Below are 14649 nucleotides of genomic sequence, written 5' to 3' on the forward strand. Positions count from 1 at the left end.
CTTGCCATTATGTAACCATTATTAGTAGGGAATTTTTCTTACCGGAAGATTTAAACAATATGCCTCGATGACCCGATCTTGTAGCTTTGCAGCCCTGTATACTTGGGGCAACAGAAAATTGAATGTTGAGAACTGAAAGCAGTTACTCGATCTATTTCATCCTTTATACCTCATTCCCTTTGCTAACACTAGAAGTGTAGTTTATTTTTTTACCAATCCATCTTTTGCAATAGCGAGTGCTTTATTTGGTACTGGTATTTGGTACAGCAGCTCGAAAAAAGTCGTTAGGAAGTAAATGCTGAAAGCGTATGTCCCCCACTTGCAATCCCCACATATGTCCCCCACATGATAATCGAGAATATTCATACAGTTTAGAGCATTTTTTTGTAACTAAAACATGGTGATGGTGCTTCCGAATCAGCATAAGCTAGCCGAACAGTGCACCACCGACAGTCTGCAGACCATTTATTCTTTGTTTTTTTTATTTATTTGGTACAACAAAAAATGTATACATTGAAAAATATATATACACAACTAAAAAAGGCCCGCTCTACTGCAGGTCAGGTTGCGTTGGGGGCACAGTGGCAGTGGTGCTGTCAAGGCCCTGGCTGCTGTGGCTGGGCAGGAAGCCAGCTGCCGCGAGCAGCCGATAATCTGCACTCTGAGAGTGGGGATCATCGGGCTGCTCCACAACAAATGCTTCTCTGAAGCGCCGCTTCCTGCCCCCACAGCGATCACCAGACCCTGGCAGCCACCTCTTAATAAAGTTGAGGGCCTCCGCCTGGTCGCACCCTGCTTTTTGGCAGATGACATCTGCATACAAGAACAGAAATACCATAGTACACATGAAGCACTGCAGTACAGAGAATACACAAGGGTACACACACATAAAACAATGAACAAGTCTAACCTGTCACTAATCTACAGAGCCTCAGGTTCACAAAGGCCCTTTTCCCTTTTCTGCCATGAAGGCTGTACAGCACTTGCACGTCATGTGCCAATACAGCCTTCATGGCATTCACAGCAATTTCTCGGAGGCCACGTCCCCCAATCTGCAGGAGGTTCTTGCGCTGTAAAAAAATGCAAGAAGCATAGATGGGGTAAACGCAACAGCACATCGAAATGTTTTCATGATAAAAATCTGCAAGAAGAGGACACTGAAAACAACAACTTGAATTTTTGGGCATCACAACATTTCATTGTTTTTTTATGCTAACTTCAACTCACTTGACCTAAAATGGTTTCCACATCAGCCCTCTCACACTCAGTGTGAGAACCTTTCAGAGTCCTTCTCTGATATGCAGTTACGCTGTTATGAAATCAAATACAATACTGTTATAACCCTTAATAAATATTGATTCTAGCTATGAAATAGCATAATTACTTTGTACAGTGCTCAAATTCCAATACAAGTTTCTTCGAGGTTACAATGTCTTTGCCTGAATGTTGACCAGGAGTAGCTTCTACAGGTGAAAAACGATAAAATATGTGGAATTCAAAAAGAAGCTTGGACATGTTTTTAATCAATGCATTGTAAGCAGAGCACAACAAGATAAATGAACATGACCAAGGCGTACTAAGAGGCAACCTTAGAGCGACCAAATCTTGGTCATAGATGAAACTGATAGAAAAATAAAGTTCGCACTAGATGGTCGCACCATTTGCTGTTTATATTTTTCTGTGATAGCCAACAAAGAGGCATGTCGCTATAGAAATCTCATCACAATAAACAAAGGTGCATTTTTCTTAACCCTGCGAAATTGGGTGCATGTTAGATTTTTAAAAAAGTAAGAAATCGGCTAACACAAGGCAGGGTGAACTGTAGCTCAAACTAGAGAGAGCCGCAGCGGACACGAAATAGGGTGATAAATGAACAAAATTACTGAATGTCTGTTTTAAGCAGGCTATTGCTAGTCACTGCCCATCAAACACACGATGCCGCCTACATCGTCTGCTAGCTTAGGACAGTTCACTCGAACTTCACAGACTATAGTAAATACAGTCGAATCTCATTAATTCCAACACACTTAATTCGAACTGATGCTGTGGTCCTATCAAAGCTATACCGCGCTCCGAAAATGCTCTCAGCACCCCGCCCAATCCTGCAGTGGCACTTCAGACACCTCATCGCTGTGCTTGAAGAAGAAAATGAAGAAAAGGAAAGAAAAGACTGCGGTGGAATGTTTGCCAAATGCCAATCTGCGACATTCCTATGCCACGCTTCGGCTTTTTCCGTCCCTGCCACGTAGAGACCCTTCTTCTCTTAACACTGCGCACGAAGAGAAAGAGGGGAAAAAAAGCTGTCGCAGAGAGTTGGCTCTCTCTCATGCCGATCTGCAACGCGCCGGTGTCACGCTTCCCTGTTTTTCGTTCCTGCTATGTAGAGACTCTTCTCCTTTCAACACCGCGCATGAAGAGAGAAAAAAAAAAAAAAAGCGGCCGCGGAGTGTTTCTCTTTTGAATGCCGATCTGCTTTTCTCCAGGTGGAGACGCTCTTCCTTTCTCATCATGTGCTGGCCACGCTCCGGCTGCAGCGCAGATGGTAACAGTGGAAACACAGTTGTCTTCGAAGAGTGTCAGTACTGGACATTGCCGCGCGCAACTTCTTTTGCCAGGAGAATACTGAAGCCGAAGTACAAATGCTTTGCAAACTGCACGCAAAACTTGTTGACTCGTTGCAAGGCCAGCGTGTACAGACATGTATTGACTACTTTAATTAATGACAGATGTCCTGCAATTTGTGAATAAAACTTCTCCATGCACATGCATCACTACATGATGAGCCCTCCGCTCGTTTACCGCATTTACTCGATTCTACCGCGCCCTCGATTGTAACGCGCGCTCGGTTTCCACGACAAAAAAAAAAAAAAAAAACAAAGACATCGGTTGCAACGCGCACCCTTTTTTCTCGTTGGCCCGCTTGATCACACCACTCGGGAAAACGACTCTTTTTGAGAGCGTCTTCCGTTTAAATATGAAGTACGGGGGAAGCTTATGCCTATCTGACGTGCAACGGAGCATTGCTGTCACTCTAGTTTTACCGTGGCCTGATGTCAGTACACGAACTTGCTTCGCCCCCTTCTCCTAGACGGTTGTGGTGCCAGGCATGTCGAAGTAAAGAGGCGTGTGATCGGCATTCCCGATTTGCCCAAGCAGGTAGCCGTTGTTGTGCCGCTAGTTTAGGAGGAACCTCTGAAGACTCTGAAGCTTTTCTTCGTACTCCTCCGGCAACTTCCGGCATATGCCCGTTTTCCTTCGGAGGGAAAAGCCTTTTCTCTTCATAAAAATCGTTAGCCAGCACCTGCCCGCTTTAAAATGGCTCTGCATTAGCCCTTTTTCTAAGGCTAACTGCATAGCCTGCACTTGGAGCAGCTCTGTCGTCACGGGCCGCTGTGCCGCTCACTGCTTGATCACATACTCGCCGAGCAGCTCTTCAATTTGTGGAAACCGACCCTGCTGTGGTCCACTGAAGCCTTTGCGTGAATCTTTGCTGTCGACAATATTCTGCTTTTGTTTCCGCCAGTCCCGCACGCACGTTTCGGGAACTCCGAATGACCGCGATGCGGCCCGATTTCTGTCCGTTCCGGCACACGCGACGACTTTTCTTTTAGAAGCAGCATTGTGGTGCACTCGTCGAGTTTTTGGAGTCGGCCCTACCATGCCGTCGATGCTAATGTACTACAAGATGACGAACTCCTCAGCACATGCATGAAGTGCCGCGCATGGGAAACGCATAGGCAGAAATGACCGACGTGCCATGCCGACGCACGTAGAGGGCAGCCATTTTGTAAGTGGCGATGGCAATAGAATGACCATATTCATTTTTTTTTTCGTACTCGATTCTAACGCACATGCGATTTATGAACTCTCTTAACCGGAAAAAAGGTGTGTGTTAGATTCAAGTAATTACGGTAACTTTCATTATTTTGAACTTCTTTTAATTTGAACAAATTTTCTGGCCTCTTTGAATACGAATTATTCATATTCGACTGTAGCACAGTGGCTCATGAGATAACCTGACTAGTTTGTTTCCCGAAACACAATATCTTAAAGCAGTACTAAATTTCTGCATGTTACATAGGCATATTAAAAATCAAGAAATATACACCAACGCCGCAGCCACAGCTTTACTCTGCACAGCTGCCTCTGCTGCCTCCACTTCTCCAATTGTACCAGCAGGCGGCTGGGGAAGGTCAGAAGGGTGCTGTGCTGGCTGGGCGGGCTGAGGCACGGACAAGAGCCGTACCTAGTGCTTCAGCTGTCCCACCTCCTGCAGAACCTCTCTTTGTTGCTGCCGGATGCCAAGTTGGATCCGCACAATCCGTAGCAACAGAGCTGAAACATACAAGAGTACATACCATATTTACTCGCACAATTTGCATCCTCACATAATTTGCTCACCAGTATAATTAGCCAGCCTGCTTTACTACAAGAAACTTTTTGCTCGCATACTTTGCCCTCCTCAACCAGCCCGAGCCACCTTGCCAGCACACACACAGACACATTTGACTTCATGATGCTCTGGTCAGGCACATCTCTTGTCGAGCAGGCGAGTGCAGTCTTACACAAAATGGACTGAGTGCAAGGTCCCTTCTTCCATGAACTTTTATGCTTTCCCTAGAATATCGAACTTGAAAACCGAAACCTGTTTATGTGTAGTCCGAAATGCCTAAAGGTTTGCCTCCTATCTTCCCACCTCTTCCACGGCAAGAATGTATTCCCGAGACACAGCATAGATGTTGAACGCGTGCAAGGACCTGTCACATCAACTAGATGAGGCAGGTTTTCGCACTCATTTTCTTTTTTTTTTTCGGTTTCGCCACCTGGCCATTGCGTTTTTACCGTTCCTTGTGATAGGCTACAATAATTATATACGAGGCAGATTGCTGTTATAAAGCTTACCGAAGAAAACAAACCGTGCTACCGCTAAGCACATCAGCGTGGAGTTCTTCGACATGCAATATTCAGTATGGGAGCCAGCAGAAGAGTGCGTTGAATAAGACTTAGCATAGAAGCTTGGGTGTGTTGGTTAGATATCGGAGGGAACACAACGCAATAGAAGACTGGGACAAGGAATGGACACACACACACACATGAAGGGCGACACACACAGCACTGTGTTGGCATCGCGCTTCCTTGCCTGCATCTTACTTTGCGTTGGGTTCCCGACAATTATAGGAGAGTACTTATGTTCTCTGGTATAACCCTGTCATGAAAACTGGTTTTTGTGAGCAATGTTCGGAAGAACTTCAAGAAAATGGGGGCATTTGAACAGGCTTAGCAAACAAATGACAATCCGCTTTGAGACAGCTGTGACAGCGCCTGCAACATATATTCCCAGTTGGGCTTTTAGGCCAGCGATTCCTACTAGCTTCGCACATAACCGGATCGACAAAAAAAGTACACATAATACGCGAGTATATACCGCATTTGATTCTGTAACTTTGATGAACCAGGCACATACACAAATTTATCCAAAACTCCATTGATTTTGTTGCAAAATTATTCAACAAACGAATTGCGATTTTATCCATGTTACTATACGATTGTGGCTCTTTACCATTGCAGCTTTCCAGGAGGCACACATAGTGCAGCGTTAGTTCACCACTCGCAGTTAATTGTATGCAGTAGGTTGCTCACAGCAACCGACTGCATGCAATGGTGAACATCTTGCATGCTTGCACCGCTGTTTCAGCATGCTGGCTGCTTCCCATACGCCTATCTATTAATGTTCACAAAATTGGGAAGATGATGAAAGACTACACAGTGCCCTTTGGCCTCCCTATACTCCAAACCTCGAGCCAACAAACAAACAAAAGAAACAGAAGTATGCAAATGAATATTATTCCTAATGCAGCTGGAATGGAGTGTAGTTTTCACCAATTCTGTGTGTTAAGTCAATATGGAGTGAGTTAACTCCATAAAGTAGCTTTTCTCATCACAGTGTTCACTCTATTGTAACACAAGGAGTGACTTCATAGCATCTAGAAGGAAAAATAGAATCTTCAGTATTTGACTGAAATGTGAGGCTCTACCTTAAAACAACAATAATCTGGAAAAAGAACTCATTACATTCGAAAAAAAAAAAGGTAGCACAATTGATCCCCTTTACAGGAGACACTGATGTAACGGACAAACGGGGATAAGAGGCACCAGTGTGCAGGCTGACATTTGGCCCATCATGCATCAGGCACTCCGTAGATGCGCCTGTGCAGCCGGGAGCCCTGCATTCAAGTATGCTGAGCAAGGCTGTTGACCACTGTACAATGACACATTGCCACAAATTTTCAAAACTTCATTTCACAGACTTCTGCAAAAGCTTCTCACACTCTTGCATAATTTTTGCACAAGCTTCTCTCATTCTTGCGTGATTTTCGTCAGAACATATAAGTGTTGGAAGTTGTATGTCCCCAAAAACTTGCACAATACAAATAGCATACATTAAAGTCTATCACTTAATACGTGCATAGTGTAACAATGAAAGGAAACTCACGCATGGTTTGCCCCGAGCCTTCCCCCTGCGGTGCCTCCTTGTGCCTTGGAGAGCACTGTACAGCTAGAGCAAAGTAGCATCAATACAGTGTTAATGGCAGGTTAACAAGACAACAAAACTAAACCCCATATTCATAAATGCTCCCCGACTCGACTTTCACCCTTCACTTGACAGAGTTGAGCACTGTGCCGCTGCTCGTTTGAAAGCGACGCTGCGCTACTCGAGAATCACAGCAGATTATTGCTGACATGCAGCGACTTTCTCTGCTTAGAGACGGCGCTCCCATCAGCCATCTCAAGTGAAGGTGAAGCGTTGAGTGGAGGGACGTTCTAGAATACAGGGGTAAGATTGATTGCAAGAACACTACAATAGACACAGTTAATTTTTACTTTCACCTATATTGTACAGCCACACACATTCTGCATCCTTATAATGCAACATATACATACAGGCTTATAAAGTAAACACTGTAGGCTGCTCAAATAACACCTACACAAAAAATTACCCAAACGTGGCCATGCGCAAAGTAGTTTTATTTGAAACTCACAAAACTTTTGCGGTGATGGAGAATAAATAAAACAGGTTACGCTTGGAGGCACATGAGACCTTCGCAGCTTTCATAAAGTACAAAAAACAATATGGTGTGTGTGTGTGTGTGTATGTACGCATGAAGCTTCAGCCTTTACATACGGTTTCTTGAAAGAATTGACTATGAATTTAATGGCACCTGTGTCCTTCAGCGCAATTGAAAGCCTGCTGATCAGTGTGTGTAATTGTGGAATAGTTACATGGAAAATGGCGTGAAACACCTAAAATCAAATTTTTCTAGCTAGGAAATATGCAGCTGTGTATACACAACACATGCTGCAAACAGTGGGAGGTGACCACAACAGTGATTTGAGTGTAAGCGGCAGTATTCCGCATTCATGCACCCCGCCATTTTCAACTGTTGCCCAAAAGCAGCACCACTTCAGCGTGCTACTTTTTTTTTTTTACATCATAAACAGCACGGAATACAGCCAGGATGAAAACAACATATGCAATTAAATTTTGAGCACTATTTATGGTGCGCATGATTGATTGATAGATATGTGGGGTTTAACGTCCCAAAACCACTATATGATTTATTTATTTATTTATTTATTGTACCCTCAGGGCCAGAGGCATTGAAGAGGGGAGTGGGTTTACAAAAAATGGATTCAGAAGGTGAGTAAAGGGGAGTACAGGATTCAACGTTTACTAAATAATCAATTTTAGCTGATAACAAAGTTAGGACACAAAAGTAGAACAAAAGAGATCTGGTGTACATATTTTAAATAATCCTAGTATACAATTCTAGCTACAAAACACATCAGAACACGCAAGAACATAAAAAAACGAAAAAGGCACACGTAATAAGTAACCTCAGTTTACAATGTTTGTTAGTGCAGCGCGAAACAGCTGATAATCAGTAATCGCAGCAGTCGCTCCAGGAAGCTGGTTCCAGTCTTTGCTGGTGCGTGGGACAAAAGATTCTGAACACGTAATTGTTTGGCATATAGGTATACCAACTTTGTGCGCATGATCGATGCGAGAGGACACGTAGGACGGTGAAAGAAAAAGATTAGCACGAAGGTGGGGGCTATTATGGAAGATTTTATGAAAAAGGCACAGGCGAAAAAACTTACGACGAGAAGAAAGGGAAGTCAGCTGCAACGAGTTTTTCATAGCTGTAACGCTTGCTGTTCGATCGTAATCGTGTAGGATAAACCGGGCAGAGTTATTTTGGACCAGTTCGAGGGCTTTGATCAGATAAACCATGCTGGGATCCCAAACTGAAGCAGCATATTCTAATTTACTTCTAACCAAGTTCTTATACATCAGTAGTTTTAGAGAGGCAGGTGAAGAAGAAAAATTGCGACGAAGATAGCCTAACATACGGTTTGCATTGTTAATAATGTTGCTTATGTGAACGGACCATGTCAGGCAAGAAGTAATGTGCACACCTAAGTACCGGTAGGATGAAACACCATCGAGTAGAACATTATTAAGATGGTACGAGGCGGGAGTGGTTGAAGTTCGACATACGCGTAAAACTTTACACTTTTTAATATTAAGGTTCATTAGCCAAAGACTGCACCAGTTTGAAATAGCGTTAAGGTCGTTTTGTATAATACTAACATCGCTTGTGTCGTTAATTTCACGAAATATCACACAATCGTCAGCGAACAGGTGTATGTTTGATGAAACGCAATCAGTGAGGTCATTGATGTAAATTAAAAATAAGAGGGGGCCCAGGACTGAGCCTTGGGGTACGCCCGAAGTAACAGAACATTCTGGGGAATTATATGAGTTGGCTGCAACAAACTGTGTACGGCCACACAAAAAGTGTTCAAGCCATTTGAACACATCACGATCAAGCTTAAGTTTGCTAAGTTTCAGGAGCAGGAGATTATGGGACACTTTCTCAAAGGCTTTTGCAAAATCTAAAAAAATACAGTCTGCTTTAGAACGACGGTCAAGAATGCGGTGAAGCTGGTGTGTAAAAGACAATAATTGGGTTTCACATGAAAATCCCTTTCGAAAACCATGTTGTGCATCCGTGAAAAATGAATTGGATTCGAGAAACGTTACGATGCTTGTGTACAAGACATGCTCCAAGACTTTACAAGGAATGCTCGTAAGGGATATAGGGCGGTAATTTAAAGGAGATTCTTTGCTACCTGATTTGTGAACGGCGACCACCTTACCAATTTTCCACTGGATGGGTAGGGACCCGCTGTCAATGGATTGTTGAAAAAGTTTGGTAAGAAGAATTGAAGAATACGAGGCCGTACCTTGAAGAAATTTAGAAGTTATAAGATCGACACCTGGGCTTGAAGAGGGCTTAAGTGACTGTATTATTTTAGAAATTCCCCGAGTGTCAATAATAATTGAATTCATGAGTGGATAATCGTGCAGCTTTGGGGAAGGAATAGATGTACTGGAAGAAACCACAAAATTACTACAAAAAAACCTGTTCAGGACAACCGGACACTCATTGTCGGGAATGGATTCGTCATTATGGTCCAGCAGTTTAATTGACTCAGTCGTGCTTGGATTAATTACACGCCAAAAGCTTTGAGGATTGTTTAGAAGCAGGCTAGGTAAGGTACTCTGGAAAAAGTTGGATTTTGCATTTTTGACAGCGGATACATAGGAATTGTTGGCTACTTTGTATGCGACCCACCGAGCGTTCGTGGGCAGCAGTTTCGCTTTACGGTAAAGGCGCTTCTTGCGGTTTGATAGACGTTTTAAGTAGGCATTGTACCATGGAGCTCTGGCATGCGAAGAGATTTTGCGAAGCGGGATGTATTTGTTGGTTAGCTCGTCGACTTTTCGCAGGAATAAGTTCCAGTTAGCTTCAACTGTACGATTGTCAAAATTGTCTAGAAAAATGTCAAGAAAAGTGGACAGTTCAGTGTTAATGGCATCGAAATTTGCTTTCTTATAATCACGAATTTGCTTAGTTGTCTTACGTGTTACTAGAGCTGGTACTGAGATGTCGAAAGAAAGGATTAAATGATCAGATAAACCGGGTAAATATGTCATGCACGAGACAGAGTCGGGGCGTGAGGTAAGTACGAGGTCTAGTACCGTTGCTGTGCTGTCTGTTATTCTCGTCGGCTGGGTAACTAGTTGGGTAAGGGTGAAGGTTGAGCAAAGGTTCAGAAAGTCGCTAACTTGTGAGGAACTTGAATTAAACATGGGCGATTCGGAGGACCACATAATTTGAGGAAAATTAAAGTCACCTAATAAAAAAATCGGGGCGCTTGGCAGGCGAGTTACTACGGTATTAAGAACATCGTGTAAGGAGGCAGTAAAAGTTGGCGGGGCGTTAGGGGGGCGATAACATGCCGCAAAAATGAATTTCTGGTGCGCCACCTTAACACACGATAAGATAATTTCAATATCGGTTTCAACAGATTATGAGAGACGCCGTAGTGGAGGACTCTTATAAATAAATTTAGACCACCTGGGGTTCTTTAACGTGCACCTAAATCTGAGCACACGGGCCTACAAAATTTCCACCTCCATCGGAAATGCAGCCACCGCAGCCGGGATTCGAACCCGCGCCCTGCGGGTCAGCAGCCGAGTACCTTAGCCACTAGACCACCGCGGCGAGGATGGTGCGCATGAAAAAAAAAAAAAAATAGGCCTTTGTACAACAACGAATTCATAATTTGCCTTCACAGACCTTCTGTTAGGCTGCACCACATACAGATTTTTCGTGGCTTTCAAAAAAGATTTGAAAAAAAAAAAATAATAACCGTGTTTACTCTCGTCATGAGCGCACTCACTAAGTCACCCTCATTTCAGTCGCCAAAATTTTGAATTTTTTTTTTCTTCCACATATTAAACACACACCCTACGTTCATCCGCTGCAGTCCCACGGGCTCCCCCCCCTTGCCGCCTTCGCTCGCTGCCACGTGCCATTTTATTTTTGTTTCTATTTGTACACGGCACGTCCCCTGTCTTTTTTAATTATCTGTTGTAACATATGTGGCATTATCTTGTTCCCGAGGTGCCACAGGTGCTCTGTTATGTAGATGCACCATTAAACTAGTATTTTTGATCAACTGTGCATTTCTGATGTTTACCTTGCAAGTACGTGAAACTGGCATGCTTCTCAATCTACGATACACATGTGGCTTATCTCACTTTGAAGGAAAAGTTAGCATACAATGGTGTAAATGCTTAGAATTTGAAATATTGAGGCAGCAGCACACCGGAGATGATCATATGGAAAAGAAACGAGTGCTGCCTTATTACTGGCAAGTTGTGACTTATATGTACAAATAAATTTTGCGAGCTAAAAAAAGTACAAAAGCACAGCGAGGCTATGATGTGATTCAACCTGTGGATTCGCTTTATTTATCACGCCATATGATGAAGCTTCCTTTGGTAAAACTGCCCAGATAAGAAAAAAAGTTTGCTGTCCAATACAGCAACTATACAAAGCGTGCACGTGGATCTCGCAGCGCCTTTTCGTCACTTCCGAAATGCGCCACCAACATGCCCGGGCACCAACCGAATCTATCGCCTACAACTGCCATGTTGTCTCCTAGTGCTTGCACCCGTTTAGTTTTGCCTCACGATGCAAGTTTGAGAAATTATGAGCTGCTAGTGAGGCAAGTTGATTTAGTAGTCCCCGAAGAGGGAGCAGAGCTTCAGGATGTTTCTTCGCCGAAAGTCAATACCTCAAATTGAGAACGCATTTTGCGATTTCCCGAAAAGTACCGGTGTGTTTGGCTGGCGCAGATTAACAAAAAAAACTACTTGAAGAAACTCGGTGACATTTGCGTCTTCAGCTGTAACTTCATTCCGGGTAAGTGCCATAACCAAGCAGTTACCTGCAAACAGAGATAGCTTAACCAAGATACTGTACATGCAAACTTGTCCGCAGTTAAAATGATGATGGCGAGGAAGGCGGTTAAAATCGTGATGGCGATCGCGGAGATTTGGTATTGCACTGAAACAAACTATAAAGAATGGGAAACAATATTTGTTCACTTTGAAGTATAGCCGATCGGTTCAAGTTGGGCGTCAGGATTTTTTTTTAATTAGTAAATTAATTCTATACACGGTCTCTATCATGTTCGGTGACTCCACTGTACATTAGCGTACAACAAAAGCAAAATACAAAGTGAAAAGTGTGTTAAAGCATACGCGAAAAATAAAGTGATGACTGGCATTACCACGGCACACACCACGCAAAGTCACTATCTGCCTTGTATGATATTTTCCTCGACGATTTTCACAAATCGCAATCAAAGAGGCTCAAGCTCAACATCAGCATTGTTTAAAACACTTGGGGGGGGGGGGGGTGGCATTGCTACTTTGGTGGCGTAGGCCGTGACAATATATTCATAATATTATATCTCTTGTAAACTTGCCTAGCTCTGCACGACTAGTTTTCCATGGGAGCTGCTGCGCTTCGCACGTCCACTCTTAAAATTGCGGCTCGAGAGATTTTGAGCTTTCAATTGTTTTTGGGCCAGGCAATTTGTAGTGAAAGCAAGATAATAGGCCCTCATAGGTTGTGGCGGGCAGCCGGTGTACGCCGGGGCTGGTGTATGTGTCGCACATCTTGATTATCTGGTCTTGTATCGAGTGAACGAGCGAGGCCTTCCTAATCCAATGAGCACGTTAAAGTAAGACAACAAAAAACCACAATCCTTCCACATCGTTCACAGCAACAGATGACGAGCCCCCAACAAACCGCACTGCAGCACGTGAACTGCCGTAGGTACCCAAGGAGTTACCCGGGCATGGCGGGAGAGGGCGACAACGGCAGAAGTGACATCACAAGAACACTATGTATAAAGGGGACATTTAAATACTTTTTTCCCATTTTTAAACTTCGTGCACTGTTCTGTCACAATTTATTGCTCAGAATAGTTGTATTTTGAAAAGGGCACTAATTCATAAGCCCAATGGTTTAAGGATGGGTGCATTTAGGAGGCCCATTCTACGCTTTACTTATGCCCTTCAAGAACTTGCTTACAAGGCCAAAGTCCTGTTTCAGAAAGAACACGCTAGTGCGTGGCCAGCAGTCCGTCAAGCATTAGTGCTGGTGAGATTTGGAAATGCAGCGCATGAGCATCCTCATCTGCTACTTCTCTGCTCATGCTCTCGGGGCTTACTTGCGAGGCACGGTCCTTCGCACTTTTCATTTTCACACTGTAAATCAACTGATACCAACTCTGCCTTCCATTATTTAATAAACCAAGACTTCATGGTCACGAGGACGAGCTTAAAATGTTTGCTACATCAGACCTGAACAGCATTTTGAGTCATCGAAACTTGCTAGTTGCAGCGAGCATTTGGCAAAAAATATGATGTGCTTTACAGTGACAACTTGCAAAACACTGCAGCAACGATTAAAATCATGCATTTTTTGTGCTCACAGGAAATCCCTGAAGCAGGAGGCACTGGGCTAGATAAACTGCGCAGCTAAAATACGGATGCGCTTTCCAATGCTGTCATGCGCACAGGCGGAGAAATGGCAGACAAAACTGGGCGCACCCCGATTCTATGCGCATGCGTCCCATTCACAAGCCTCGCTGCCAGTTAGCACCACATGGCTCACTGTTTATGAGCTCGCTTGTTTCCTGTAACAGTGGACCATACGGTACACCTATTTAAAAACGAGGATAGAATGTATATAATGCAGCATCTGATGAAGCCATGATGATATGTTGCTGATGAAATCTGGAACTCTAGTTAGTACCCTTATTGTTAACCAGCCGACCGACTAGCAAAAAGATTTGCGACTGAAATGATGGCATCTACACCTGCCCTTAAAGGGACACTGAACAAAGTTTTTGCCGCCGAGATTTTCAGCCAAAGTGAAAGATTGGGCCATGAAATTCATAGACAATAATAATTTCAAGCAGAAACTACGAAAAAATACTGAATTTATTGAGCCTTTTACAAAATGCCGCGTCTAGCTCTTAGACACGGCGTTTTCTAAAAGGTCGCGACATTTATTTTTCAAGTTTTTTTTGTTATTCAAGACAAATCTACGGTGCATTGTTCACAGAAAACAAAATTGCCTCGGTAAGATTTTTTTGCGAGCAGCTTACTAATTTAAAGGCAGGCGCGTTGATTCGTGAACTGAAGGATGCGAGTGATCGATCTTGCCTGCTAGTGGCTAGGCGACAAAGGCTTTACCTCTCGTCCTGGTGTAGCTAAGTCACGCAAATGGAGCAGAAAATGTGCATTATCATTTATTTCACCTAAATATCACACGTATGTGACTTATTGCCGGTGACAGGTGATCAGGATGAAGTCGACAAGTTACAAATCTGAACAAGAATTCACTCGAATGAAAAACCGACCTATACTCACGTGCACGGTGAAGTCGAACACGTCGTCCGTCAATGTTGTCGCTGATGCCCGAAGGAAAAGAGAAGAGGACAAGCGACGGGGTCGTCTCTATAAAGTCGGCGGAACTGCCAGAACGGCCAACACAAAAGGCATCGGGTTGACATTCCTCAATCTGGGCATCAGTCGCTCCACCCGGGTATAGTGAACTAGAAGTACTCTAGTGGCACGACCGCCAGGCCACGCCGCCTCTCTTGGCGGTCGGAAATACCACGGACCGCCGCTAGGGTTTCGCGTGGCGCTACTGC

At 43.8% G+C, this 14649-nt stretch overlaps 1 protein-coding gene across 6 annotated transcripts; it reads right to left on the reverse strand.

Annotated features, from left to right (window-relative positions):
• Positions 1-464: 464 nt before the first annotated feature.
• Positions 465-14605, reverse strand: LOC142784449 (uncharacterized). 6 transcript variants are annotated; one of them, XM_075882820.1, is made up of 5 exons: positions 14366-14605; positions 6494-6556; positions 4109-4335; positions 911-1070; positions 465-813 (listed from the first exon to the last, which is right to left on the reverse strand). In XM_075882820.1, exons 4-5 carry the CDS (start codon positions 1011-1013, stop codon positions 551-553), a joined length of 366 nt encoding a protein of 121 aa, XP_075738935.1. In that variant the 5' UTR covers positions 1014-1070; positions 4109-4335; positions 6494-6556; positions 14366-14605; the 3' UTR covers positions 465-550. The 6 variants fall into 6 exon arrangements, with proteins under 6 accessions (XP_075738935.1, XP_075738938.1, XP_075738934.1 ...); XM_075882823.1 differs by having other exon boundaries at positions 4247-4335; positions 6494-6548; positions 14366-14604; XM_075882819.1 differs by having other exon boundaries at positions 4247-4335; positions 14366-14604.
• Positions 14606-14649: the final 44 nt, after the last annotated feature.

The sequence above is a fragment of the Rhipicephalus microplus genome, unplaced genomic scaffold (assembly GCF_043290135.1).
Source record: "Rhipicephalus microplus isolate Deutch F79 unplaced genomic scaffold, USDA_Rmic scaffold_14, whole genome shotgun sequence".
NCBI classification, from domain to species: Eukaryota; Metazoa; Arthropoda; class Arachnida; order Ixodida; family Ixodidae; genus Rhipicephalus; species Rhipicephalus microplus.